Below are 26,867 nucleotides of genomic sequence, written 5' to 3'. Positions count from 1 at the left end.
TTTGTGTTTTGTTGACGGTTTGATCTCGGCACTGCGAAGGTCCGATATCAAGTTAAGTTTGCCATCGCGGTGCTGCGGCTGCTTGTACCTCATCGAGAGCAGGCCACTCAAGGAACTGTGCTGGAAGTTGAGACGTGTCAAGATTATTCGGGCCTATGCCCTGATCTCTGCTGCTTGATTGACCGAAACCTTCCACCGTTAGGTTAGCCTTCAGAGCTTCGGTCCCGTGTGGTCTCACTCATTATCGATACCCTCGGACACTGCCGCAGGGTCTTCAACACATCTTGCTCAGCGCTATTGTCACTTTGCGTCTAATCTGGCTTTCTGAGGAGGGGGCCCGCAACCGCAGCATCAGAGATCCCGATCTCCCTCTTCTTGGTCGTCTCGAAGGTGGCCTTCTTGGGCTTTGCGCTGCTGCTTGTGCCTGCCGTGGCCGCGTTCGCGTTGCGAGCGCCCTTATTCTTGTAATGCCTTTATATTCCTTGTGCACCTGTAGAAATGGCCAGCAAAGACATTAATATGCAAGTGATATGCAAGAGCGTGGGCGCACCTTAGACACAACGTCCGGCGAAGGGTTCAGAGTGAAAGATGCAATGTTTTTTGAAAGGAAACGCTGGAAGTTTTGATGTTCCAGATACGTGCTGTTGGGTTTTTAAAGTGAGAGTCAAGTAAAGTGTCTTCCCTCCTTTTTACTATAAATTGCTCTTTTGGAGACGTCACCATTATTAAACAACCCTCTAACCAACTATAGTCCATCTGGTTACCTTTTCTCTCCCCTTTTCATAATCATTATGTGCAGGCAACGTGCTCTGGGCTTCATGTTGTTCCCATACCAAGAAATGTCGAGACGTCCCAGGAACTGCGACGACCGCATCGCTTGGCACGCTCTCGCAAAGAATCATGCTGGCAGCTTACGCTCCGGGTGCAGAACGCAGTGGTCTGGCAAGGTCCTGGCAACATAACAGATTTTGGCCCAGTGCAAATGGACGTCCGGCATGCTCGCACCTTAGACGTAAGCTCAGATAACCTTGTCTATACATAGATAGAGCAAGCATCGACCCCCTACCAATTGGTATTGCTAGCACTAAACAAGGATGGGAAAAGCATACGGAGCTTAAGCCTCAGGTCAACCCGGGTTGTAGCTTGGCAGTTTCTACGGAGTCCGCACGCTGTGCATGATGAGCTCCATACCATGATTCCGGTGTCCGTAGCCCCCGTGTTCCGAATTGCAGCAACGGACGAGGTGCCGCAGATCTCCGGGCCGACTCCACAAAGGTGGGCCCACGACTGGGCTCTGGAAACATGTTCAAGCACACATTGGGACCTGAAGGTTAGCTTTTATACACTCGCTAAACCATTAAAGTCTGCAACGGACCAATAAGCGAACACGAGCAAGGGCATAGAAATCCACTGTGAGGGCCTAAAGTATCGAAGCATCACGGCTTTTAGAGGAATGAACTCATCAGGTGAAGCGTCTCGGCTCGTCGGCTTCACGGGAAGAATAGAGACACTCGATTTCGTCCGCGTCAACCTTGGCGTCCTGGAGAAAATGGGTATATAAAGTTGGAAATGACACGAAGGTTCCTATTGTATTCCTCATCATCAGACTTTCAACACAATCTACTCATCTGCATCTGGTTTTGCTCTAGTAATGCTCCCATCTTCAAGCCTCATCAAGCTGGTTCTCCTGGCTGCAGCGGCTACGGGGGCCAGCGAAACTCTCTCGCCCCTCTTGCTCGTCAAGATCTCCTGTCTTGTCTCTCCAGCTCCGTCGGGGGGACGCGGCGAGGGCGCAGTTCCAAGACGAGCCGGATTTCATCTCCAAAGACGTCAACTATCACAGCCTCAACCTGCAGTACAAGCCGTTTGCGATCCTGTATCCCAAGACAAATGGTGAGATCTCTGAGCCGCTCGCTTGTGCTGTCAAACACAAGCGCAAGGTCCAGCCCCGAAGCGGCGGCAGAGACTTTATCAACAAGTGTAAGTGTATTGCGTATGACAAAAAAGGATTCGAGGCTTGGTTGTTAACAAAGAACTTTCTTCTCCTAGGCTTGGGAGGCGCTGACGATGCTATTGTTGTCGACTTGAAGCACTTCAATCACCTCAGTGTGGATAAGACCACGGGCATGGCAACCGTCGGGCCCGGAAACTTGCTCGAAGGCCTCGTCGAAGGCCTCAATAATGCCGGACGCTCCATGCCCCATGGGTCTTCTCCGACTGTTGGCGTCGGCGGTGAAACTCTTATCGTACTTGACGGCGTGTTTGAGATGTTGGATGGTGCTGGGAATAAGTCAGTGGCGAAGAAGGGAGACGTCTACTTTTTTCCGGCTGGTAGCATGGTGACTTTTAGCACCTCGCAGGAAGGGCTGGCCTTCTACACGGTTCAGAGGGCACGGAAGTAGAGCAATACAGAATATGAACTGCTTATTGGATACATTCTTACGTCTCCCTCAGACGCCAATAGGTATCGTACTCAGAGCTTTGAGTCCTTCGCCGTCTTGTCATCCTTCTCAGTAACATCCCACCACGGCCAGGAGGGGAACTCATTGGGGTTAATGGTTCCGCTAAACTCGGGCTTCCTCTTTTGCATGAAACTCTTGATACCCTCCACATTGTCCTTAGTGCCCACCGAATGAAGGAAAATCTTGGAATCCAAAACATGTGTCTCCTCCGGCGTGGGCGGGCAGTAAAGCATCATGTCGCGCATCAACTTGGTACTGGCCAGTGACGTGTTCTCTGCAATATCAGCCGCGAGTTCGACTGCATAGGAGACGGTCTCCTGCGGCGTAGGAAGCAACTTGGAGAACAATCCGCTAACAAGCGGATCAGAGGCAAGATATGTCGAGCCCGTAGTGGTCAAATGCATTGCATTCGACAGACCGACGAGCCGTGGGAGGAAGAATGCGCTGCATGACTCGAGAGTCAAGCCCCGTCGTGAGAACGGCAGGCCAACTTTGGCTTCTGACCAGGCAACACGAATGGTTGCAGGGAGGGTAATGGTGAGACCAACTCCAGCTGCGGGGCCATTGATCGCAACAATGGTTGGCTTGATGCATCTTGCAATAAGAAGAGCAACTCGACCGCCCCTGAGTGGTCAGTAATGTGAAAGTTGTCAGGTATAAGGGTATACATACTGATCTCGGAATTTGTTGAAAGCTTCTGGGCTCTTCTTGTGAGCGAGCAATCCGGAGAAGCCGACCTCCAAGTCAGCCCCTGCACAGAAAGCTTTACCAGTGCCGGTAAGAACAACTGCACGAACTCTTTCGTCGCTGTTGATCAAGTTGTAAACGGTTTCGAGCTCATTGAGGAGGTTTTCGGTCACAGCATTGTACTTGGCGGGCCGGTTAAATGCCACAATAAGGACCTTGGTTGCTGTGGGCGAGTCCGAAGGCACATGAGAGACCGAGATGTCTTTAAAAGAGAGAGAAGAGTATGAGTCTGGGGGGAGTAGAGGACGCCATCTTGATAGAATTGGTTGGAGTGATACTTTGAGGCCAAGTCAGACACTCAACAGAAGATATACTTATACTATCATTAAGAGCTCCACGTGAGACGCGGGGTAGAATGGAGGGTTGCCGAGGCCTCTAATGTATCGAGGTAAAGAAAGAAGACATCACGACCAGAACGTCGAGGTCTTGCACCGTTGATCGGTGATAGGCGGCTGGGGTTGGCCGGGACCCACATATGGCCGAGGTGATTCGAGACACCCTATACCTAGGCCCTTGAGACACGACACTCAGATCTGAGTGAAGGCTGCGGAACGGACTTCAATCTTAACAAGGTCTCTGATGCGGAGTTTCAGGATGCCGCGCTCTGTTGACTTTGCTCCAAGGCTGCATGACCTTTGTGCTCAAAACTACCCATGCTACGGGAAAAGATGCTCCAAGGTAGGTTTACTTTTTTCTCATTTTTGTAAGAGATAGTATGAAAGTGAACATGCTTAATTTTCTGGTTCCTTTCATGAGGATATAGAGATAGGGGATAAATATTGCCAGTGATATATGTAGTCGTAGGAGCCCCTGCTCAATTCGCAAACCTACTGGACGCCCCGCCTAACGGTTAAGGTTTAAATCCCGCTTACAAAGATAACTACCTCGGCTGTCTCCTCCAAATTGGCTCTATCCTCATTCTCGCACAACGACGACACGAAAGGCGACAAACACGATGCCGCTAAGCAATGACAGACCGCATAGGCGGGCCCACGTAGCATGCAAGGCTTGCAATGCTCGCAAGGTCAGGTGTACTGTCACCTTGTCTGGCCCCCCGTGCGCCAACTGCGCTGTGGACAACGTCCTCTGCGAGATACAGAGCCGCAAGCGGAGACGGCAAGTATGCCTATCATCTGAGATAGCCAAAATTGCTGATTGGTTACAGAAATACGGACCTGTTACCTGAAGTGCCTGGATCGGAGGCGCAAGATAGTCCAGGTCCCTCTCAACACGGCCAACCAACCCCAGAAGTCCATACGTCGCAAACCGAGAGCCCACAACATGGTACTGTCGTTGTAGCAACAGACTATGAGCAACCTCAATGGGAGAGGCCTGGCGAGCTTGATGGCCATACGTCAACAAACCACTTGCCTCAAGCTCAAAATCACACCTCTGATGTGGCCAGTCGGGAAACCATTCCCGTCGGACACGAGGCCGCTGGTTACCAAGCTCCGTCAGCTCCATCCGCAGAAACTCATCAACCAGAGCACATCGAGGGTTTTGACACCCCAGCTTCATCCGCGATCGCCAATGACACCTCAGCATGGGCCGAGACTCTCGAGGAGGGTGAGAGTCATGTCAACCGAGTGCCGTTCTATCCAGGTACACCCCTTCATGGACCTTGGCAACTAGCAGTCCTGACATGACATAGGTGATAAAAGAGGTCCCGCTTTTGTCATAGACATTTGCAACCCTCAGCGGTCAACAAATAGCAATCATGCTTTCGTAGCCATGCCGTCAATGGAATCTCTTCGACCAGAGGAGATAGAGTACCTTCGGTTCAAAGGATGCTTTTCTCTGCCTCCTCGTGAGCTACGAGAAGCTCTCGTGAGAGCTTACTTCCACTACACCCACCCATTTGAGCCAGTCCTAGACCCCGAGGACTTTTTCAACAAGTACAGCAAAGGCCATGTCAGCTTGTTGCTTCTGTGGAGCATGTTTGTGTCTGCCGCGAGCGTACGTTTTCCGGGTATCGATTATGGGCAGTTTTAACGGCTCACATAGTTCATCGATGACAAGTTGTTTGCGGAAAGCTTCTATGACTCCCAGCTTGCGTTTAAGCGCACGGCATATCAGCGAGCTAAGGTGCGTTTGAGCTTCACACTATCCTAGTCATATTTCACCCGGCTTTACTGATAATCTTACAGGCGTTGTATGATGCAGACTACGAGAAGAGCAAACTTACATTGATTCAGTCCGTGTTCCTTATGGGACATTTTTACGCCAATGCCGAAGATCGCATGGGACCCTGGCATTGGAACGGCATCGCTCTTAGTCTGTCTCATACCATCGGCCTGCACATGCTTACATCCCCAGCACGTGAAGGCATTCAACCATCATGGCGCCGTCTTTGGTGGTGCATCTATTACCGTGAAGTTTGGCTCTCGCTGGGCCAAGGCCGACCAATGCGCATCTCTCTGGATCACTGCTCGACTCCGATGCCTGGGCCATATGACACTAGCCCTGTGTGTCCGCCGGAGTACCGGTACTACTTACCCGAGCAACTTGGCACTTTGCTTGGCATGTGGCTAGGCCTGATCAGAGTGACACATGTTTTAGGAAGAATACTGTCGACCAACTATGTCATCAAGGGGGCAAAGCCGTCAAGAAACGACATTGAGAGAGATGAGAATGAGATCCGAGCCAACTGGTTCCCGGACGGAAAATACGACCAGAGTTCAGTTCTAGCGTCCCATTTATACCAATTTCGACTCCATGTTCAGTGAGTCTTATGGGGTGATGGATAAGGCACAAACTAACTCGCTCTAGGGCGGCAATTATAGCTCTTTACCGGCCGTTCCTCCGCGAAACGCCCCATGGGGTTCTTGAAGATCATGCCGACTCTTGGCAGACGTTGGCGAATAACAAGGTTCGGGCGGCGGCTTCTGACGCAACCAGTGCTGTCAACTCGATGATGGCGGAGAATCTAATAAAATCCACCCAGACAGTTGCGTACGTGCTCCGAAATCTCGTGGTACTATCCCATTAACGGCTTACCAGAATCCTTGCTCTCGGCCCGCCAATGCAGGTCCACCTCCTTGAACTGACGTCATCAAGGCAATCATCGAGCCAACTGGCGAGGCATAACTTGGCACTCTGTATGCTTGCTCTAGATGGGATGCGAAAGTCTTATATCTCAGCTGATGCGGCCTACAAACTATTCGATCGCGCGAGGAGCATGGTCGAGAAGACTCGGCAAGAAGCCGAGGCTGCCTCACGAGAGTCGACAGCTGTGCCAGAGACGCAGGGAATTGAGAGTACGCGATGGCTTGATGATTCTGAGGGTTATGATTTTGCGTCGACGGGGATCTTTTCGGCGTTTTGGACGCCATTTGCGACTTTCATACCAGATGACTTTTCAGGAGGTTCTTCCTAGGCTCGGGGTTCGGTGTTTGTCATGATCCTGATGTTATCATGATAGTGTTGTTCGCTCGGGGGCAATTCCCTATATCGGAAGGAGAACCCAGAAACAATACAAGGGGTTTCCAGAGAATGTTATCAAGACAAGGTCCGGACTTTATGTCTTCTGTCGTGATTCTAGAAAACTCCGATGATCGCCCTTGAGCCTCGGCACTCCGGGACTAAGTGGAACCCCATCGGGGCACTAGCCCAACAATTTAGACCGACACGTCAATACGAAACCGGAGATATTACTTCCAATGGTTATGCCGCCGATAAAAATGATGAGGCTCTTCTTGTTGAGCTTGAAGATTGCAACATTGGAACGGCACTGACCAATGCATTCGCCATGAGCCGAGGCACTTAGAAAACTTTGACTCAGGGGTTCCATGTCACTTTAAATAAAAAGATTGCGTCAATGGCAAACCCTTTTTCCTTGCAAACTAAACATCATGGCCGAGACAGTCGAGATCCCAACGCCTGCGGGCTTGCCTCTGCTGGGCAACATCAAGTCAATCGACCCTGAGTTCCCATTAGGATCTATGGTGGCGCTTGCTGAGCAGCATGGTGAGTTCAAGCTGGCAAATGAGAGGCGACTAAAATGAACTAACCATACGCCATAAGGCGAGATTTACCGTTTGAAATTCCCTGGCCGAACTGTCGTCATCCTCTCCACACAAGCTCTGGTCAACGAGACCTGCAACGAGAAGCGGTTCAAGAAGTGTGTCAATTCAGCATTGACTGTGGGTTATGGCATGTTTCTAGCGACCTTGGGCCGAGACTAATATTCTAATAGGAAATTCGAGAAGGAGTTCACGATGGACTCTTTACTGTAAGTACCTGATCTAGTAGCAGCGACAGAGCACATTTTAACATGAACACAGGCGAAACTCGGAGAGGAGAACTGGGGCATCGCCCACAGAGTGCTGATGCCAGCTTTTGGTCCCTTGTCGATCCAGCGCATGTTTGACGAAATGCACGACATTGCCTCCCAACTGGCTCTCAAGTGGGCGCGATACGGACCTGATTCTCCCATCATGGTGACGGATGACTTTACTCGCCTAACTCTCGACACACTGGCATTGTGCTCCATGGGCTACAGATTCAACAGCTACTACTCTCCAGTCCTGCACCCCTTTATCGAAGCAATGGGCGATTTTCTCACGGAAGCTGGAGAAAAGCCTCGAAGACTGCCTTTGCCTGGAATCGTCTACCGCGAGCGCGACCGGAAGTATCAGCAGGATATCGAAACCATGAGAAGCACCGCCAAGGAGGTTCTGGACGCCCGAAAGGCTGGTGGAAGCACGCGAAAGGACCTTTTAACGGCAATGCTTGAGGGTGTGGACACGAAAACCGGCAAGAAGATGACTGACGAGAGTATCATGGACAACTTGATCACCTTCCTCATTGCTGGGCACGAAACCACATCAGGACTCCTTTCGTTTGCTTTCTATCAGCTTCTCACACACCCAGAGGCTTACCAACTTGCCCAGAAAGAGGTAGATCAAGTCGTCGGAAAAGGGCCCATCCAAGTTGGACACCTCTCCAAGCTCCCGTACCTGAACGGTGTTCTCAGAGAAACCCTTCGTATCAACGCCACCATTCCTCTCTTCACTGTCGAGGCTTTCGAAGATACCATGCTTGGAGGCAAGTATCCCGTCAAGGCTGGCGAAACCATTCTCAACCTCCTCGCCAAGTCACAACTCGATCCCACAGTGTTCGGCGACGATGCAAACGAGTTCAAACCAGAACGCATGTTTGATGACAACTTTGCCAGGCTGAACAAGGAGTTTCCCAACTCGTGGAAACCCTTTGGCAATGGCATGCGAGCCTGCATCGGAAGGCCTTTTGCCTGGCAGGAAGCTCTGCTCGTCATGGTTATGCTCTTGCAAAATTTCAACTTTGTTCTTGATCCTAGCTACGAGCTTGGCTTCAAGCAGACGTTGACTATCAAGCCCAAGGACATGTACATGCGGGCAATCCTCAGGGATAACCTTACGCCAACGACTCTTGAACGCCGTCTGGCAGGTTTGCCTGTTTCCGAAACGGAAGAGGCGAATGGGGTGAATGGCAAGTCTTCTGATGCTAAAGATGGTGTCCCTCTGACGGTCTTGTACGGTTCCAATAGTGGAACATGCGAGTCTCTGGCGCAAAGAGTTGCGACGGATGCTGCAGAGCATGGGTTCCACGTTACCAAGATTGACTGTCTTGACACGGCAAATGGAAATCTTCCCTCTGACCAACCTGTTGTCATCATCACCGCATCATACGAAGGCCAGCCTCCCGATAATGCTGGGCATTTTGTTGCTTGGCTTGAGAAGACCGATCAAGAGACCAAGCCACTGAAGGATGTCTCATATGCCGTCTTTGGCTGTGGTCACAAGGATTGGGTCCAGACCTTCCACCGCATTCCCAAGCTCGTGGACCGTACTCTGGAACAGCTTGGCGCAACTCGACTTGTCGACATTGGCCTTACTGATGCATCTGAGAACATGGTCTTTAGTGACTTTGAGGCATGGGAGGATAGCATCCTGTGGCCTGCTCTTGAGGCGCGTTACAACTCCGAGGTTAAGAAGAGTTCTACAGACAAGGGATTGAGTGTCAAGAGCTCCAGCTTTAGGACTCTTACCCTCCGCCAAGATGTCAAGGAGGCGACGGTTATCGAAACCAAGACCCTCACGAGCAACACTGATGTGAAGTCCAAGAAGAAGCACATCGAGGTACAATTACCCGAAGGCACTCAGTACACAGCCGGAGACTACCTTGCCGTTCTACCGATTAATCCACAGGAAGTTGTTCGTCGGGCATTAAGGAGGTTCAAGCTTCCAATGGATGCTCATCTTGAGATTTCGAGTAGTACACCGACCGTACTTCCCACGGACACGTCTGTATCAGCGCTGGATGTGTTGAGCTCCTACGTTGAGCTTTCGCAGCCGGCCACAAAGAGGGTGAGTCAAAGCAGGACAAGACAAGGCACGTGTGACAGAATTCCAACTGACTATGAAAGAACCTTCTTTCCATTGCCGAAGCTGCGTCTGATGAACAGACCAAAGCTGCTCTGACCTCCTTATCCGAGGAAAGATACGTCGAGGAGATCAGTAACAAGCGTGTATCGGTTCTGGAAATCCTGGAACGGTATCCCTCAGTTGATCTACCTATCGGAGACTTTTTGCAGATGTTGCCATCCATACGGATCCGTCAATAGTAAATGCTTCATTCTCATGTGGCTCCATCGCTTGCTGACTTTCTTTTCTAGCTCGATCTCCTCATCTCCACTGTGGAACCAGTCTCGCGCGACGATCACCTTTTCCGTGCTCAAGGGGCCAGCTTTATCAGGCCAAGGCACATACAACGGTGTTGCAACTTCTTATCTGGACTCTCTGGCTGATGGCGACACGCTACAAGTGGCTATTCGATCATCACCTGCTGCTTTTAGCCTCCCATCAAACCCGGAACAGACTCCGATAATCTGTATTGCCGCTGGATCAGGACTTGCACCGTTCAGGGGTTTCATCCAGCAACGCGCCATCATGATCGGATCAGGTCGTAAGCTTGCGCCAGGTCTGCTCTTCTTCGGCTGTCGCGCTCCTGATCAAGATGATCTTTACCGCGACGAGTTTGATGGTTGGCAGACGCTTGGTGCAGTAGACGTGCGACGAGCGTACAGCCGACACGGAGACGGGTGCAAATATGTCCACGATCGCATCTGGCAAGAAAAAGAAGACTTTATTGAACTCTGGGAGAAGGGTGCTACCGTCTACGTATGCGGTTCCAGGGCGGTGGCTGATTCGGTAAGAGAGGTCATGATCAAGGTGAAGGCTGAAATGGAAAAGAGATCTGGGGGCGAGATGAGTTTTGAGGAGGCCAAGAAGTGGTTTGATGAGCAGAGGAACGTGCGATATGTAATGGACGTATTTGATTAGGTGCATGGGAAAAGATATTCATAGACTTGTCCTTGCGGGTAAATAGACAATTCAGAGGGCGCCAGGTGGAACAAGGGCTCCATGTTCGAGAGATTCTCGTGTCTCGTTATTATTAGTATTATCTGCAATGATGACAAGAAGCCAACGGCATGGTAAGGGCACATAGTACATTGGAACAGTCTTGGGAAGTAGTGTTGAAATACTACGTTGCAAAACTAAATAGTCTATGTGTTCGACGAATTGGTGGATGAAGTGCGCTATCTTGGGTGTTCTAGACTGAGTCCATGTGGGGATGATCAGCACACCTGCACTCGCTAAGCCGGGATCACGACGCTCCTGGGCAGCCGTAATTCCCTCACAAGGGAACTCAATATGTAAAGTATACACTCGCACTTTTAAAAATTAGTTGCCCTTAATACCCTTGAGTGATTACTAGACGTGACTTATACCCCGTTCAAGAAGAACGCCAGCATCCCCCCTGCCAACATAAACCCAGCACGACCGGTTTATGCTTTGGGAACCTCACCCTTCTTCGAGCCGGTTTCCGTTAAAGGACTGGTTGAACGGGCTTCTCCTTCCACACCATCGGCCACTGATAGAGCCGGAGATGGCTGATTGCTATACTCTGCCGGAACTTTTGGCACATCGCTCCCCACTAGCTCATACAATGGAGAACCCCTCCCCGTCTGGCCTACCGCCTCTTTCGATTCAGAATGTAGTTCATGGAAGTGATGAACATCACCCATCAGTTCCGTATGGGGTTTGATAGCATCCGCATGCAACTCGCTCTTGCCGAACCCAGGAGAGTCTGCGCCTGTATCAGTCTCCTCATTCCGCGCTGGCCCATTTGGCGCTTGCTTTGCGGACTGTCGACGTCTCCGGATTATGAAGAAGGCTCCGGCGGCAGCGATGACAGCAACGACTCCAATGACAATGCCGATGATTGCACCAGTACTCAATGAATTCTGTGCCTTGTTGTCGGAAGAGTCATCTGACGGATCTGAATCTTTTCCGCCATCGGAATTCGAACCGGACTGAGAGCTCTTGGGAAGAATAGTCACGAGGGTCTCTTCTGCTACCCCATCCCAGGTGCACTGTGATACATTAAACACGTGTCGTTCGTAGTCGGCTGTTAGATAGCTATGCTGTAGTCAGTATCAATCACATAACATCAGTCTCTGGGACCGGCTTACGCTTCTTGCAGGAAGGTCCGTCCAAGCGTGCACTGTGACTCGTTGGCGGCCAGCTTGAGAGGGAAGTAATAGCTACTCTTCTCAACCAACGGATATTCTGCTCGGAGCGCGAATGCCTGGTATGGCAGCGTGATTGTGACGGTGTCGCCACCATCGAGAACATCTGACAAGCGGAAGGAGACCTCGGCGTCCGACTTGAGAAGCGAGTTGTGGTGCGTATCATTTATTAGGTATAGATTGCTGTCTTCATCAAGGATGAGGTCGAATGCGGATTCAAAAGCTTCAACAGCTGACTTTGGTAGCCAGATATTGGGATCAGTCGAGTCAATGTAGATGTTGATGGGTGAAGGTAGCAGAGAGGCCTGATCAGCACCACTGTAGGTAATGGCTTGAAGCGCCACCACAAGATCACGGGTGATATCGTCAGCCATGGTGAAGGTAACGGCATTTTCGGTGAATCGCGAAGTATCGTAGCCGGAGAATATCAATTGACCATAAACCTTTTTCAGACCTAGAGCATGTTAAAAATCGACACATGTAGCAAATCAAGCCACTCACGATAGATTGCGCCTGCGGTGTAGCTCCAACTGAGAGATGGGATGCGCTTCTGGTCTTTAAGAGTGGTAAGGAACGAAGGTGAAGAAAAGTTGCCAAGTGATGTGAAGTTCAATGGCTGGTTGTTGATGCCAAAGATTCCTCTAGATTGAAGTCAGTTATCGGGGACTGCATGATAGATAGTCACAGCTCACAAGTAGAACGGAGATGCTGTAGCAATACCACCAACAGTTTGATTCTTCAAGGTAATACCTCCACTTCCATCCACAAGGCCGACACCAAGGACATCCAGGCCAAATTGCGCCGGTTGTTGATATCCCAGATTTGCCCCCAGGCCAACTTCTCCATCATTGATTCCGAAAATGCCAAGATTGTGCCAGGTCGAGGACTCGTTTGGGTTGAACAAATTGCCTCGCGAAACAGCACAATTCGTAGGGACGTCGTCAAAAATTCTTTCTGAGCAGCCGTATTCCGAAAGAATCACCAGCGTCTCGGGTGCAGCTGTGGACACGAGAACGCGGGCATCTTGATGTGTTGTACCGACTCGCACGTTGAAGCTACTCCAAGGGCCATCATTCCCCTCGCTGGGACGATGTTAAACCAAGGTCTCCTTCCAACTCGCGCACAAGAAACTTACAAGTACTGACTTGGGGGGATGACGATTGCTGAAGGGCTGCTGGCTTGACAAGCTGGCAATGAGGCCAATAATAAATATGCTACTGCAGCTGCCAAATGATGGCGCCGGGATGACATATTTGCCTCCGTTGATGCTGAAGAAGAGTAAGATCCAAAGATTTCCCTCCCAACGGCATCGCGAGATACTGGGTCTGGGACAGAAAATCAGGCTCGGCTGTCGGGATGCACCAGCCCAGGGGTAAGAAGGTAGTCTGCCAGCCTGCATAGGCTTGGCATGGATTAATTTAACCCACGCCGCAGCAAGTGCGTCGAATTTGTTCCTTCGTGTCCACATGACCGCTTTTACTATCCAGAATCAGCACTAGAAGCCGGTGTGGCTGTCTTGACCCCTTAACCGAGGCGGGTACACTTTATCTTTTTTCTTATTGTTATCTGTAATATTGGCATGAAGTCAACAACAACGATAGAAAAAGGCACAGTTATCAATGTATGAGGCATTAAAACCCAATGGCGTCAGGTGGGTACGCAGCATGGGTCTGAGTGTGATGTTGTTGCTGTCTACAAACTGGTTGATTGTTGTGTTTGCAATAGCTCGGTTAGGCCCCTGGTTGACAGTAGTTTCATGTCTCTGGTTCCCAAGGAACCCTATGCCTGTCAACTCACGTTAACCGGGCGTAGGGCTTAGCTTGATGTGAATCTCCGGCGCTTTAGGGGAGCACCAGATCAGGCTGCGTGGTGGTCAGAGCCTGGTGGGGGCTGTCACTTCATAGCCCTCGTTTTCAGCCGCAGTATCCACCGTTACCACTCTCGGCGGCTTGGCCGACAGGCAGCAGTGAATAACCGGGCTGGCGGACGAGAAGGGTATCCTTATCCGTTCTCTTTACTAGAATGAGCACTGCTCTCTGTCAACCGTAAACTTCGCTTAGCCGTTGGGGTTGCTAAAATCATCGTCGCTCTTTACTTTCACTCTCCCTCAAGTTGCTGATTTTGTTCGATTTGCATTTCCTCGTAACCTTTGCTCTATTCTAAAGATGTGGACGCTGATTGGGCTCCTAGCCGTCGGGGCTCGGCATGTTCATGGTATGGAAATCTCGCGTCGAGCCGGAATGATGGTTGTCTAACTGCTCCAGCTATCGCCATCACACCCTCGAACTCGACAACCAGTATCATTACAACACAAAGTGAATCCGCTACGATCACTTCAGCCCCACCCATCGACGAGAACGGCATTACAGTGAACACCTGTTCATACATCAACACCACCGATGGCGAGACTCTCTGGAACTCTCCTTACTGCAGCATGTTGGTAGCCACGCCAAACAAGTTGTAAGGTCCGCTAACCTGTGATTAGGTATGCTGGTACTGTCGATCTGATCTACTGGCCCACCACTGGCAACCACTCTTACCCATCTACATTCGTCGATACCGAAACCGACTACACATTGTAAGTCTCAGTTGACCCAGGCATCACTGAAACCGGCGGCTAATGATAACAGCTATTCGCCGTCTGTTTACATGATTGTCAACACCCTATACGGCTGGAATGAATGTGGTCCCCTCGGGCCCTCAACCAGCCGAGCAATCTTCGGCTTTGATCTGGATCAGGTTTCAACGCTTGTACCATACAGCAACTCCGAAGACACGACCACACGAAGATCGACACGGCAACTGTATCTCAGTGACTTGGGAATAGATTGCGACGGCAACTACAACAGGTCGCATCTGGCGACCCAAATAGCCCCTGTAAAGGATGATGATACCCGTTGCAACCCCTTCCTGGCTGTCCCAATTGATGCAAAGCGGTGGGGATATCCTTACTGGAAGCATTGTGGTATCAAGAACAACAAGTTTGGACTTTTCGACCCTCCATATGCCGTGAAGCCCCTTGACAACTTGATCCCGGTTACAGCAACAACGGCGGACCCCGCCAAGCCGAAGACAACAGCCGCATCGACCAAGGCTACCGCTGCCCCTGAACCAGGACCGACCAAAGCGGAACCCTCTAATCCAGAACCTACCCCGGATGCCCCAGAGGAGGAAGAGGAAAAGCCAGCACCTGGCAAGACCGAGGCAGAAGGCCAGAAGCCGACTGCAGGTGGCGATGGAGATGAGCAGGGGGGCAAGACGATCGAGGGGCCCGGCTCTGAGGCAGAGAAGACCAAGGCTGCTTCACCAAACACCCCCTCCAAAGATTCTGATGTTGATGCCGGCCAGGATGAGTCACAGCCTGGCTCTGAGGCAGAAAACACCAAGGGTACTTCGGGAAGCACTTCCTCTGATGTCGATGCCGGCCAGGTTGGCCCATCCTCTGGGGCAGAGAACACCAAGCCTGCTTCAGCAAGCACCCCCTCCGAAGGTTCTAATGCCGATGCCGGCCAGGATGGCTCACGACCCGGCTCTGAGGAAGAGGACACCAAGACTGCTTCGGGAAGCACCCCCTCCAAGGATTCTGATGCTGATGCTGGCCAGGATGACTCGGAAGACGCCGACTCATCCCCGGCCGCACCAGGGTCCAACGAGGGCAGTTCCTCCGGTGACGGCCAGAAGAACTCCGATCCCAAGGATGGCTACTCCGAAATTGATACCACCGAGTATTCTGGACGTGTCGTCTCAACCATGACTGGCGAGCAGATTGTCCGCCTTGGAACAGCTGGCCTCGAGATCGTTGACGTCGAGGCCGGTAAGACCTCTACCTACGCTGTTCCAGCCGCTGGAGTCACAGATGACAAAACTACGTACGCTCCTGCTACTGTCGCCGTCTATAGTGGAACGACTTTGACTTTGGGTGGTCCTGAGATCACTGTCACAGGAGCGGTCGTGGTAGCGCCACCTGGCTCTGAAGGATCTGGAGTTGCTGAGCCAACGCTCGCTGTGGTGGGTTCCTCATCTGCAAGCAGGATCACAGGCAGTTTTCTTGGCCTGGGAGTCTCTCTCCTACTAGTGCTTTGGGTTTAGATAGATCCGGGGATTTGATCGTCATGTCCAACCTTCTCGATCGCTCGCGGTTGTCGAGCCAAGGTCTTGCTGCAAGTAGAAGCTGTAAATTAAGCGAAGACTCATAGCTTAGTCCTACATAATCTAGCGCTTCCTAATTGTACTAATACTAACTACATGCGTATCACCTACCCTTGAAGAGGGTGTTCAAGAACCAGCTTCTCCTGGCTTGCATCCCCACGGGCGACCCGTTTGATCGCCTCAATGCCAGCCTCAGCTCCAGTGACAGCCGTAACAACCGGGAGCTTGACAGCTCTATCCGCCGTTGCCAAGAGATACTCCATGACCTCACGGACGCGCTTAGGCGCCTCTGGATCTTGGGGTGCCCCCATGGCATTATGACTACCACTGGGACGGTACGAAGTGCAAAACCCGTATTCCGGATCCGCCGCAACGGGAAGGGTGCAAACAAGACGAGTCTCCGATCGATCCGGGGACAAGGACCTCTTGGCCAGCGAAGGGGTGCTTTCTCCAGCGGTGGAGGCGTGTTCCATGGCGCCCTTTCCAACGGTGTCGAAGACCATGCTCAGCTTCACCCCGAGGGTTTTTTGCGAGTTCTGAATGTCCTCAACGATTGTTGAGCTCTTGTAGTCGAAGCAGTGTGTGGCTCCAAGGCGCTTGAGGGTCGCGTGGTTTTTAGTCGAGGCTGTCACAAAAATGAACTCGAAGCCAGCGGCCTTGGCCATCTGGATGGCCATGTTTCCGACACTGCTGGCTCCTCCCCAGATCAGAAGCCCCTTTCCCACTGGATCGAGGCCAGTGACACCTGCTGCGGCGAAGCCAAGCCCCAAGACGTTGAACAGGGCATCGGCAGCCGTGTGGGCTGCCACACAGATGACGCCAGCATCTTTCAGCGACAGGCCATCTGGTACCTTGTAGAGGAGTTCAGACCTGGCGATGGCCAAGTCTTGATGGGTACCTAAGGAAGAAGGCATCGGGAAAATGAGGGGAGCGAGGCCGCAGACCGCATCTCCCACGAGGAAGGGAGAGTTTGGGCCTGTCTGCTCAACAGTGCCGGAAAGTTCGAAGCCGGTGATGAACGAATTAAGGCCGATATGGTAGAAGTTGAGGTCGCAGGGGTTGACTCCTGAGTACTTGACTCTGATAAGACATTCTGAGTCTTCGGGGGTGTAGCTCTCCGTGACGGACTGAACGGTTAGTTCGCCGTTGGCAGTGAGGTAGATCGAGTTGGATGGTAGGCCTGCCATTGTAGCTGACGTGGTGATGCTCAGGTTTCTGGATGTCTAGTTCATATATCGAATAGTTAAAAGCAGAGGCTTGGGTACAAGTGTCCTTTTATATCAGACCTGGACCGGAGGAGGAAAGAATAGCATCGCTGGCGGGCAAACTTCTTCCCTCGGAGAAGTTGATATTGCACTACAGTTTCCTAATTAGCTTGGTCAGCAATCCGGACTTCGGGGGCCTAGATGTCCATGCTTAAGCAATCATAAAGTTAAAATGATACGAATCTAATCTGCGGCGGAATGGGCCAGCCGTTAGAGACCTTGGCATGTGCAGTCGCGGATCTCGGCCTTTCAGCTTTTTATCTCCGCGCGTCAAAGCCTATTGGCCCTTTGGACAAGAGAACGGGTTAGAGGTCAGATCGTATAATGGACTAGGTTTAATACCTATGAATTGCATTTTATTCGACAAGCATGACCTGTACAGCTTCGATTTACAGTTTCTTGATGGCATGGCTACGTTGTGCATGGCCATCTCTGTTATTCTACAACTGTCTAGGTTTATCCCTCGTTTCCAATTCAAACCTGTGGGATGATATTACGTAAATATGGTCTCTTCTATTATTCGCAATGCATCCATGCTCTTATCTATGGTTTTCGGGGTGATGGAGATGTGCAAACAGAAAGGGTTCCAACCGTTTCGCCAGTTCACGGTGTCCCTCATCCGCCGGTCTCACCAGATAACACCCAACGACCATCCCTAAGCAAAAGTCCCAAGCCACAAGGCCCGATACGCGTGTAAAATCGGTGCGTTGAAGGGCTAGACTAGCGAATGTCCCTGCTGTTTGCACCCGTTGTGGAAATGTTGCCCCATCATCATCCCAATATGAGTTTGGAGAGGGTATCTCGACTTTGAGCATGTTCGGGGTCAAGTAGTCGAGCGTTTTGAATTGTGGAAAGTGACGCATGAGAAGAGAGTTGAGGTGAATGTGAACCTTGAAGTGAAGAAGCGCAAGCCTCGGTTTGTTAGTACGCGCTTTACTCGATAGGGCCTGGCAGCTTACCTCTGGTAGCACTCGCGGATTATGGGACTCGAGTTTTGATCGTTTATTGCCTCTTGATCATAGACGCCCATGGTATCGAATAGCTGCCACACATGCTTGCTGTTGATTATGGCCGAGGGGAACGTCTCTGCTCCACGGTATGTCGAAAGAATCAAAGCAATAAGAAGTACCTGGAACGGGGCGAGAAATCCAGCACGAGGACGAGGCGAGTCTTTGAAGGTTTCATCATTGAACTTGAACTAAAAGCTGGTCAGAGTGCCATGGTCAATTGGGCTTGTAATACTCACGAGTTGTGCATCAAGCACCTTTAACAAGGCATCATGGTAAAACCGGGCCTTATCTCTCGTTTCCGGAGTGCCGAGCACCCACAGGCCAGCTGTCAAAACCGCCGAGGTCAGTTCCGGAGGATTCTCTGACTGTAGGAAAGTCTTCCTATGCAAGAGTGGCCAGTGTGGGTGAAAGTGAAGGAAGTACGACGCTTCAAGCTCAGCCCGAGAAGACGCTTGAAGTAATTGGGTTGTTGGGTTTGAAGAAAGGTTCAATCCAGACAGCCCTTTGTTGAGCAAAAGGTCCAATTGGATAAACGAGGAGTCATTTGGTTCAGAAGCAGCTGGAGCCTCTTTCGATTGAACTCCCACGTCCTCTTTCGATGCTGGTTCCTCCTCTGTCTGCCGAGCAGCCTCCTCAGACGGATGACTAATGGCTTGGTGACGTTTGAGCAAATCACTAGATAGGTTGAGTCTTTGAATATTTGTAATGAGATTGCAATACAGATATACCTTCGGTTGAATGAAGACGAGCATGCTGTGCACACAAACTGACGTAAATTCAAATGATCCCGTTCATGACGTAAGAGGTGCTCCTTCTTCTTGTACGAACGGGCGCATCCCGCATGGTTGCAGTAGAATCGAGAGGGATCAGAAGACATCGGAGAACGGGGATTTGGGAAGTCCGAGAGCACTGACCAAGTTGACAAGTTGAGCTGAGTTGGAACTCACGATGTGGGATGTGGGATTCAACTTAACAAGCCATCCCTGGCTGGGAAAAGCACGCTATGTGGGATCTTGGCTTCTACAGGGGGTCAAGCGATGTGGGATGTGGGATTTCGGCTTTGCCTATTTTGGCTTTGCCTATTTCGGCTAACTCCGGGATGGGGTTAGTCACCCTACACCAGACTTCAATGTTGTAAGGAGGAGGTCAAAGAACGATACCGAGTGGGAGAACTCGTCATGATTGTTCATAAAGAGGTCATGGTCTTGTAGGAGCCCTCTGTGGATATTTTTTAAATCGAATTCTCTGCAATTGCATCTTCCCTCTGTCTCAACCTTGTATTTTAAAGTGGTCCAAGTTTCAAATCCAACAACCAATAATATGGCGACCGTTCTCGTGGCTGGTGGCACCGGAAGCATTGGCAGGGCCATTGTCGAGGCCCTTGTGGAACAAGGGAAATTCGAAGTCATCGTCCTCGGACGTAAGGTAAGTCTAAGAATTCGCTAACAGAGGCACTTAAGGATGGTTACTGATCTTGTTAGTCCAATGCTGAGCTCGAAGCGCTCCTAGACGCCCGTGTCATTGCGACAGACTACGGGAGTGTCGACGGCCTCGTCTCGATCTTGGAAGAAAACAAGGTTGATACCGTTATTTCGGCCCTGGGCGGCCTTGCTCCCCCAGACGCCGAAAAGGCTCTTATTCACGCTGCTGAAGCATCAAGCGTCACGCGTCGATTCATTCCCAGTGTCTTTGGAGTCAAGTACCGTCCCGAGTATGTCTGGCTTCTTCTTATTACGATGGCAGCGTCTAACTATTGGTAGTCAAGCCTGGTTCCCTGCCGCTCAGGCCAAGTTGGCAGCCATATCTGAGCTAGAAGGGACCAACCTTGAGTGGACCATTGTATGCAATGGCTTCTTCCTCGACTACTGGGGCATGCCCAAGGTCAAGTCTTATCTCAGTCCTATGACTCTGTTCATTGACGCGGCTTCCAAGGAGGCCGCCATTCCAGGGTCTGGAAACACCCCCGTCGTGTTCACGTATAGTCATGACGTCGCCAAATTCACGGCGGCCTTGTTGACGTTGGATAAGTGGGAGAAGGAGTCGTACGTTATTGGTACCAAGCTTTCATTGAATGAGTTTCTTCAGCTTGCTGAGGAGGTTCGGGGTAAGTGTCGTTGCTCCAATAGTTAGACTGGCACATTCTGACTCAGTGCGATACAGGAACTGGGTTCAAAAAGACTCATGACTCCTTGGAACTGCTCAAGGAGGGCAAGATCACTGAGCTTCCTGGCCACCGCTATGCGTATGAACACTTTCCAAAAGCAGCACTGCAAGGGATGCTTGCCACTTTTGGAATACTTTTTGACGAGGGGCAATTCGACTTTAAGCCAGAACGCAGCCTCAATGACATCTTTCCTGAGATCAAGCCTGTGTCGGCTGAGGAGATGTTGGAGATTGGATGGAAGAACTGAACGATGGCTTTATAGGCCCAACATCAAGTCGTGTTCACTTCAGGGTTAGGATGGAGATGAATGTCATTCCATGTGTTCGCATTGTAGTGACGCGCCATTCACAATCTGTCAGCCAAACCTGATATCTATTGAGCAAAATAAGAGAAAGGTTGTTGCCAAGTTTTTTGGCGCCAACTAAATCAAGGCCTCGAATTGCCAAGTTGCCAAGCATGTCAGGGGTAGGCAGCCTGCATGATCATCTTGATCAGACCCATATCTTCCCTCGCATCCACAGCTGAAGTCTTTGGGGACGTTTTGTTCGTCGCACATTGATAAAAGTCCAAGAATTCGAGCGTGAATGGGTCCTCGTAGGTCTTTCTGACCGTGCGCTCCTGGTAGCCATCGCCCTTGGCACTATCGATCCTTTCCCTGATAGTCATAGTGACAGGAAGCCCCTTCACATACGGGGTATCGTAATCGACGCGCACAATTTTTCGTCGAGAATAGATCTCAATGTGGGCATCGAACCTGGGCACATCGATAATGCCCGACTCATACATGACGGGGAAGCCCTCATACTGGAACAGCACGTTCCAAATTGGCAGACCGAGGGATGCGCCAACAACTCGTGAGGGCATGCCGACCATCTCGCGCAAGGCAGAGAAGTCGTGAACGCCAAGTCTGTGAAGAGAGTATCCAATGTTAGTAATATATACTAACATGTGCCAAGGGCTGGGCATCAACGTGACCTACCCCGTGAATAGCCTAAATAGCGTCATCGACTCAGGAGTTGCTTCAACTCCACATTCGTCAATAAGTGCCGTCTTGACCATCTCTTCCTCAGCCGAGTGCATGTCTGCAACCGCACTCTTTGGAAAGTCGGTATACTTCTTTGGGAATATGCCAGACTGGTCGACGAAAGAACTGTTCTGCCCGATGATATCTTTCAAATGTCAGTCACTCGTACCTTGGCTCACCGACCAAATGCCAACTTACCTCTCACTCGTATGTACTCTATCTTGTCCATGCCCTCAATCTCCTTCAAAGCATCAATGAAAGCCTCAGCATATCTTCTCTGGTATCCCACAAAGACCTTCGCCTCGGAGGTCTTCTCTGCAGCAATGATTGAATCCAGATCGCGATAGTTCAGCGCGAGAGGCTTCTCCACAAACACATACTTGTTGTGCTTCAGGGCTAGGATCGCCTGTTCAGGATGGAAAGCATTGACGTTGCAAATGATTACAACATCAGTATCGGGAGAAGTGATGAGCTCCTCCGGACTTGTCGTAGTTTTGGGTTTTTCTCCAGCAACTTTCTTGCTGCAATGCTCCAGGGCTTGTCGAGACACATCGCAGATGTAGGTGATGTGGTAGCAGCTGGAGAGATTGTTCAACACGTGAATATGAGATACCTATCGAGAGAGATCAGCATCGTCTGAAGAGGACGAATAACGTGGGCGCTGAGATACCTGGGCAATTTCTCCCAAACCGACGATTCCGACTCTAAGGACTTTTCTAGTTCCATTGACCTCTGGTACTTCAGCCATGATGAGTGGATAAGGTAGTCAAGCAGAGTATACGATGCGGATGAACTTTTGCAGCTTGCTCTTACGTCTTTGACATCTGCTAACAAAGGTAGAACTACCTTATCATTCGTTCTCAGCATGCAATAAATACCTCCCCTACCACCACGATGTATCGTCTACGTTCGGGAACCCAGATACCCGTAGAATTTGCCGTAGTTGACCCCTTGTTTGTCTCGAGTCTGAGATTTGGCCCCCATCAGTTGAGTCTTACACAACAAAAAAAAATCCTTGATGTCTGTAAGACCTTCGTAAGCTAGGTCCGATGCAACATCGCGCTAAACGATCGGTGCAGCGGGCCGTCTTATGCAGTAAGATACAAATGTAGACGCTGCTCACTGCGGAACGGATAGACGCGAGATCTCGCCATTGTACGCGCGTTAGCGGTTTTATCATCGGAGATAGAGATGTGCATATGCATGAGACATACGGTTACCCGGCCCGCAATATCTACCCCGGAATCAATAATTAAGGACCTTGTATTGTCTGGTCTAGACTGCTGAGTCAGGGGCAAGCATTCCACTCCTACGGACCTCGAAAAGACGGCAAGTCATCATCCGTAATCATCATAGCATAGCGCTCGGAGAATCGGGATGGATTGCGATGGGTAAATGGAGAGAGCTGATCACTGTCACTGCTTTTGATCTCAGCCGGAAAGAATGGGTACGCCTGCATTACATCTACGCTGTTGTTGCTCGCCATTATCACCGGCTCCAACGCAACATGACTGGCTGAAGGCCGAATATCCCCAAACAATCTTTCAAACGCCTCTATCAACCTTGTGCATACCCTTTCCCAACATGACCGAATCTAATGGGACCAATTTACCATGGCGAATCTACCTTTATGGCGCTGGTTCTATCGCATGGCGACATGGCGTCGCGGCAGAAAGCCTTGGGCCTGATGTCCAACTGTTTGCTGCCGATCCCTCGAAAGATGCTCGAGAAGCATTGCTCGCCAAGTTTCCCAAAGCCACCGTCTTTGAGGATGCTGAAGCCATGCTTGCCAGCTCTGAAGGGCAGCAGCGCGACATTGTCGTGATAGCTGTGCCTCCGTGGCTGCACCACGCCGCGACACTTCTTGCCTTCAAATCCAACCGCCATGTGCTCTGCGAGAAACCTCTGGCAACATCAGAGCCCGAGATGGCCGAGATGCTAGCTGCCAGTGATATCTCCGGTCGCACTTTTAGTGAATGCAGCTTTCGATATCTCGGAAACGGAGCTTTAGATGGCGCTCGCCAGCTGATCAAGACTGGTGGTGTTGGCTCTGTTTACCATGCCCGGTTCGTCAACCGTCAGCCACGAGCTCGAGCTGGCATTGAGTACCAGCCATCGAGCAGATGGTTTCTACAAAAGGAGAAATCCGGCGGAGGAACCATCTTCGACTGGGGCGTCTACGACCTCACCATGCTCTTTGACGTGCTCCGTCCAGTTGCTGCCACGGTCCATCATGCCTGGTTAGCAACGCCAAAGACTGGTGCCGATCCACCCGAGACCGCCATATCCGTGGAAACCCACGCTGGCGCATCTTTAACGTTGACACTCGAGGACGGTTCTGTTATCCCATTTGATTGGGAGCGAGCGAGCGGTTTCCATGGCGACCCTCAAGTTGCTCTGAATGTCGACGGCACAGCTGGAGGTTTGACTTGGGAATGGGTTCCGACATTTGACTACAAGGACGAGGTCGATCAGCAGAAGGAAGGCTTTAAGCTCATACACTATGTGGATATCGATGGCAAGGTCGATGCCAGGGAGGAGAAATTCCCTGCCTTTGGATGGGAGGACGCAAACCACCGCCCCTTGCTGTCTTTTGTTGACTTGATCGACGGCCGCGAGAGCGTGGCGCTTTCCAGGAGCAGGCTCGAGTTCAACTTTTCTGTGGTATCAGCCATTTACAAGTCGGCCGCGGAAGGCAAGCCGGTTCATGTTCAGCTAAAGTAAGATAGGGAGAGGTAGACACAAAAATTGAATCATCGAGATGGGATCAAACGTTGCATCAAATCTCACGTTCTCGAACAACTTTGTTACCTCCAAAAATCAGGAAGATGCCAAGGAATGTTTCTGGATGATTAAGTACTGGAAAGGCACTTGCCAGCCAGCTCGCTGCGATAGTGACTGTTAGAGCATTTAACAACTCATGTTAATCGCATCATGGCACTGTTGTCCTGAAAAACGATGAATTTTGACGCTATAGAAAGCTAAACCAGCTATGAAGAGAAATGGTAAATGGGGCTTGCTTTCTCGCACACCTCCTTTGTCCTTCCGTACAAGTCCGGACCTCTGTCAACAGAACTAACCCACCACCTTTTCCTTTCTTCCCATCCTACCGTAAGTTGATAGCCGTTCGAACTCCTACATTCAATACTTCTCGCTCCCACCAGAAGAAACGGTCTGTGGAGTTTCCTCCTGATCAATCCTGGCCTTGGAGGTACGGAATTGGAATCCCGCCTCGTTCCACCGCTTCCCAAAGCCATACCCGGGATGCCAGATGGTCAAGGAGAGACATGCAAGTATAACCATGACTCCATCGAGGATCATGAACTCGATCTCTTGGTTCGCAAGCTTCCCGGCGAAGCCCTCGCTCAACTCGACGGATCGGAAGACGGTTCGGATAAACAAGCACGCGGTCGCGCCGAAGAGTGCTGTACTGGTTGTTAGCTCATTGAAGTGGAGTCAAGTTGAATACAAAAGGCTTACCGAAGAGGAACAGCTTGAATCTCTTGCTGTGGACAAGGTCGGTAAACTCGGGGTTACGAAGCTCCGGGTACTTTCTGACGCGCCAGAAGAACTCGAGACTGCAGGCAGAGAATGCAAACAGGCAGGCAACTTGGATGGAGAGACCAGCGACCAGAATATTTGTTCCCACATCAATCTAGAAGTATCAGATTGTCAGTATGTTCTTTCCATAGTAATAACACCCATCTCTGCGTACCATGTGTTGGTTAGTCAAAGGTGTAGAAGCAGCAATGCCTCCGCCGACGGCCTGGACAACAAGACTGACAATGTCGCATCCCAAGAAGAAGGTGGTGTAGGTTCGAGGCTTGATTCGACTGATGGCCTCCCCGTGGATGACAACGAGCCGTCCAAGAGTCAGGTAGATAGCAGCGGCGATGAAGACAGGACCGATAGTCAGAGTGATGAGGTACCACAAGAAGTAGTCTCTGCTAAAGGGATTCCCGTTCAAGAGCACCCGAGAGATGTAGCCGACCGTTTCAGTCACCAAGCCGAGGCACATGGTGATCATGAAGATCCTCGTCTTGTGCCGAATGCCCAGGTACACCTGAGCAATCGCGAGGATGGCCATGACAGCCAGGAAGACGGCATTTCCGGCCACAGTCGGCCGGTACCGGACATAGCCCCAATCTTTGACGGAGCAAGTGTCCAGGGTACAGACAAACCCTTCGATGTAGCCTTCGGGGGCCGACATTTTGGCCAGAGTCTCTCGAGATGCGCGGTTCTGGTCGGCGTGGTTGAGTTAGTTGGTATGGAAATGAAAAGTCTCCTAATTGCTCGTATTTAAAGCCATTCACAAGCTAGAGACAAAATGTTTAAAGAGAGAAACAATGTTGGGAGTTGGAAAAATTGCTAAAGGAGTTGAATAGTTTGTTTGTTGGCTGCTCCGTTAAGCGTTGTTGGTCGCAGCCGAGTCAGAGTGAGCGGCCCAGCTCCTCCTTCGGCTTGGCTCCCCTATGTTCCGGCCGTTCAATCCGAGAGGGTTTCTGCCGGCCCGACAAGCATTCGAGACAAGAGAGAAATTCCAAGAGTGTGTGCTTTAGCCGTCGCTATTGGTGGCCCCAGGGATATTTGGCTAAATTACTCCGTGAGCATCCCCCACTCTGCCCAGAGATTGCATCGCTTCCCCATGGGGGTCAGCCAAGAGCAGGGATCAAGACCCTTGAGCTAAGATTAGCCACGGATCGTCGTCCCGTGAAGCTTGTAGGGCTTGCCGCTTCTTGGCTGCAGTACTACCCTGTGCCGCCCGGCAGAAGCGCTTCCGTGTCCAAGTCTAACCAAGATAGACGCACGCGGCTCATTTTGTCGAGATTATGCAGATGCAACACATCTTACGTATGATTGGAACCATAGTTGTTGTTGTTGAGAGCATTTACAAAGTCCTATGGCTTATGACATGGTTCGGAAGACTCGGGATCAATCTATGGCGCCAGTACTGCCTATCACCTCAAAGGATGCACAAGTTCCTTCACAACATGCAAGTAATGCCTGACAACTGCTTATCAACCAGATCCTAACGTGGAAATGTGTTGCGGTCCGGGCCGTGAAAGATCGCGACTGGCCTCACAATCAATCTTACCCCTTATCTTCACATTTGCCTTGCGAGGTACGGTTGAGGTCTAGGGTCACGGCTCCTTCGCCCGTGTCCCGTCAAGTCGCGATTCCGAAGGCTGACGTGTGGTCATCGAGGCTTGTCTTTACGCAAGAGGGCTTAGCTATGGGCGAGGAGGGTTTGGTCCTTGTTCGAAATGGCGCGCTTACAGTTCTCTCAGCCTGTGGAGTCCGGTTCGAGTTCATCACAGACAGTGAGTTCACGACAGGTGCATGCTGTTCAAGGCTGGATCTAGAGATAAGTAGTCTAGGCTGTATTAAAGAGGAGTCTCCCCATGTAGAGTTTTCACCGTAGAATTATCTGTAGCTCAAACGAACCAAGGAGCAATCAGTTCTCGTCCTCTGCC

General features: G+C 50.9%; 12 protein-coding genes across 12 annotated transcripts; 6 read left to right on the top strand and 6 right to left on the bottom strand.

Moving 5' to 3' along the window:
- Positions 1–311: 311 nt before the first annotated feature.
- Positions 312–874, bottom strand: MRS44_004042 (uncharacterized protein; the record flags this gene model as incomplete). Its single annotated transcript, XM_065622029.1, has 3 exons — positions 312–461; positions 551–641; positions 834–874. 3 exons carry the CDS (start codon positions 872–874, stop codon positions 312–314), a joined length of 282 nt encoding a protein of 93 aa, XP_065478101.1.
- A 318-nt stretch (positions 875–1,192) lies between these two features.
- On the top strand, positions 1,193–2,402 carry MRS44_004041 (uncharacterized protein; the record flags this gene model as incomplete). The annotated part of the gene is made up of 3 exons (XM_046281762.2): positions 1,193–1,330; positions 1,767–1,980; positions 2,050–2,402. 3 exons carry the CDS (start codon positions 1,193–1,195, stop codon positions 2,400–2,402), a joined length of 705 nt encoding a protein of 234 aa, XP_046124071.2.
- A 71-nt stretch (positions 2,403–2,473) lies between these two features.
- Positions 2,474–3,908, bottom strand: MRS44_004040 (uncharacterized protein; the record flags this gene model as incomplete). Its single annotated transcript, XM_046283100.2, has 4 exons — positions 2,474–3,086; positions 3,135–3,438; positions 3,763–3,833; positions 3,898–3,908. 4 exons carry the CDS (start codon positions 3,906–3,908, stop codon positions 2,474–2,476), a joined length of 999 nt encoding a protein of 332 aa, XP_046124070.2.
- Positions 3,909–4,222: 314 nt separating this feature from the next.
- MRS44_004039 (uncharacterized protein) lies at positions 4,223–6,585 on the top strand (the record flags this gene model as incomplete). The annotated part of the gene is made up of 7 exons (XM_065622028.1): positions 4,223–4,329; positions 4,375–4,811; positions 4,861–5,165; positions 5,214–5,294; positions 5,357–5,931; positions 5,979–6,161; positions 6,210–6,585. 7 exons carry the CDS (start codon positions 4,223–4,225, stop codon positions 6,583–6,585), a joined length of 2,064 nt encoding a protein of 687 aa, XP_065478100.1.
- A 475-nt stretch (positions 6,586–7,060) lies between these two features.
- MRS44_004038 (uncharacterized protein) lies at positions 7,061–10,531 on the top strand (the record flags this gene model as incomplete). The annotated part of the gene is made up of 6 exons (XM_065622027.1): positions 7,061–7,175; positions 7,233–7,351; positions 7,405–7,440; positions 7,493–9,556; positions 9,616–9,812; positions 9,865–10,531. 6 exons carry the CDS (start codon positions 7,061–7,063, stop codon positions 10,529–10,531), a joined length of 3,198 nt encoding a protein of 1,065 aa, XP_065478099.1.
- Positions 10,532–11,037: 506 nt separating this feature from the next.
- MRS44_004037 (uncharacterized protein) lies at positions 11,038–13,032 on the bottom strand (the record flags this gene model as incomplete). The annotated part of the gene is made up of 5 exons (XM_046268563.2): positions 11,038–11,671; positions 11,725–12,235; positions 12,283–12,422; positions 12,474–12,863; positions 12,917–13,032. The coding sequence occupies 5 exons, from the start codon at positions 13,030–13,032 to the stop codon at positions 11,038–11,040; spliced, it is 1,791 nt and encodes a 596-aa protein (XP_046124067.2).
- Positions 13,033–13,946: 914 nt separating this feature from the next.
- MRS44_004036 (uncharacterized protein) lies at positions 13,947–15,870 on the top strand (the record flags this gene model as incomplete). The annotated part of the gene is made up of 4 exons (XM_046279810.2): positions 13,947–13,995; positions 14,046–14,217; positions 14,267–14,359; positions 14,412–15,870. The coding sequence occupies 4 exons, from the start codon at positions 13,947–13,949 to the stop codon at positions 15,868–15,870; spliced, it is 1,773 nt and encodes a 590-aa protein (XP_046124066.2).
- A 167-nt stretch (positions 15,871–16,037) lies between these two features.
- Positions 16,038–19,082, bottom strand: MRS44_004035 (uncharacterized protein; the record flags this gene model as incomplete). The annotated part of the gene is made up of 4 exons (XM_065622026.1): positions 16,038–17,145; positions 18,155–18,393; positions 18,442–18,880; positions 18,934–19,082. 4 exons carry the CDS (start codon positions 19,080–19,082, stop codon positions 16,038–16,040), a joined length of 1,935 nt encoding a protein of 644 aa, XP_065478098.1.
- A 443-nt stretch (positions 19,083–19,525) lies between these two features.
- MRS44_004034 (uncharacterized protein) lies at positions 19,526–20,616 on the top strand (the record flags this gene model as incomplete). The annotated part of the gene is made up of 4 exons (XM_046283096.2): positions 19,526–19,630; positions 19,687–19,916; positions 19,966–20,309; positions 20,366–20,616. 4 exons carry the CDS (start codon positions 19,526–19,528, stop codon positions 20,614–20,616), a joined length of 930 nt encoding a protein of 309 aa, XP_046124063.2.
- A 212-nt stretch (positions 20,617–20,828) lies between these two features.
- On the bottom strand, positions 20,829–22,141 carry MRS44_004033 (uncharacterized protein; the record flags this gene model as incomplete). The annotated part of the gene is made up of 4 exons (XM_046271852.2): positions 20,829–21,276; positions 21,349–21,538; positions 21,592–22,006; positions 22,064–22,141. 4 exons carry the CDS (start codon positions 22,139–22,141, stop codon positions 20,829–20,831), a joined length of 1,131 nt encoding a protein of 376 aa, XP_046124062.2.
- An 836-nt stretch (positions 22,142–22,977) lies between these two features.
- Positions 22,978–24,117, top strand: MRS44_004032 (uncharacterized protein; the record flags this gene model as incomplete). The annotated part of the gene is made up of 1 exon (XM_046279178.2): positions 22,978–24,117. One exon carries the CDS (start codon positions 22,978–22,980, stop codon positions 24,115–24,117), a length of 1,140 nt encoding a protein of 379 aa, XP_046124061.2.
- A 417-nt stretch (positions 24,118–24,534) lies between these two features.
- Positions 24,535–25,603, bottom strand: MRS44_004031 (uncharacterized protein; the record flags this gene model as incomplete). The annotated part of the gene is made up of 3 exons (XM_046281761.2): positions 24,535–24,818; positions 24,874–25,048; positions 25,109–25,603. 3 exons carry the CDS (start codon positions 25,601–25,603, stop codon positions 24,535–24,537), a joined length of 954 nt encoding a protein of 317 aa, XP_046124060.1.
- Positions 25,604–26,867: the final 1,264 nt, after the last annotated feature.

The sequence above is a fragment of the Fusarium solani genome, assembly GCF_023522795.1.
Source record: "Fusarium solani strain SB1 chromosome Unknown bctg00000002, whole genome shotgun sequence".
In the NCBI taxonomy this organism is placed as follows: domain Eukaryota; kingdom Fungi; phylum Ascomycota; class Sordariomycetes; order Hypocreales; family Nectriaceae; genus Fusarium; species Fusarium solani.
This window is presented reverse-complemented; position numbering and strand designations above follow the sequence as displayed.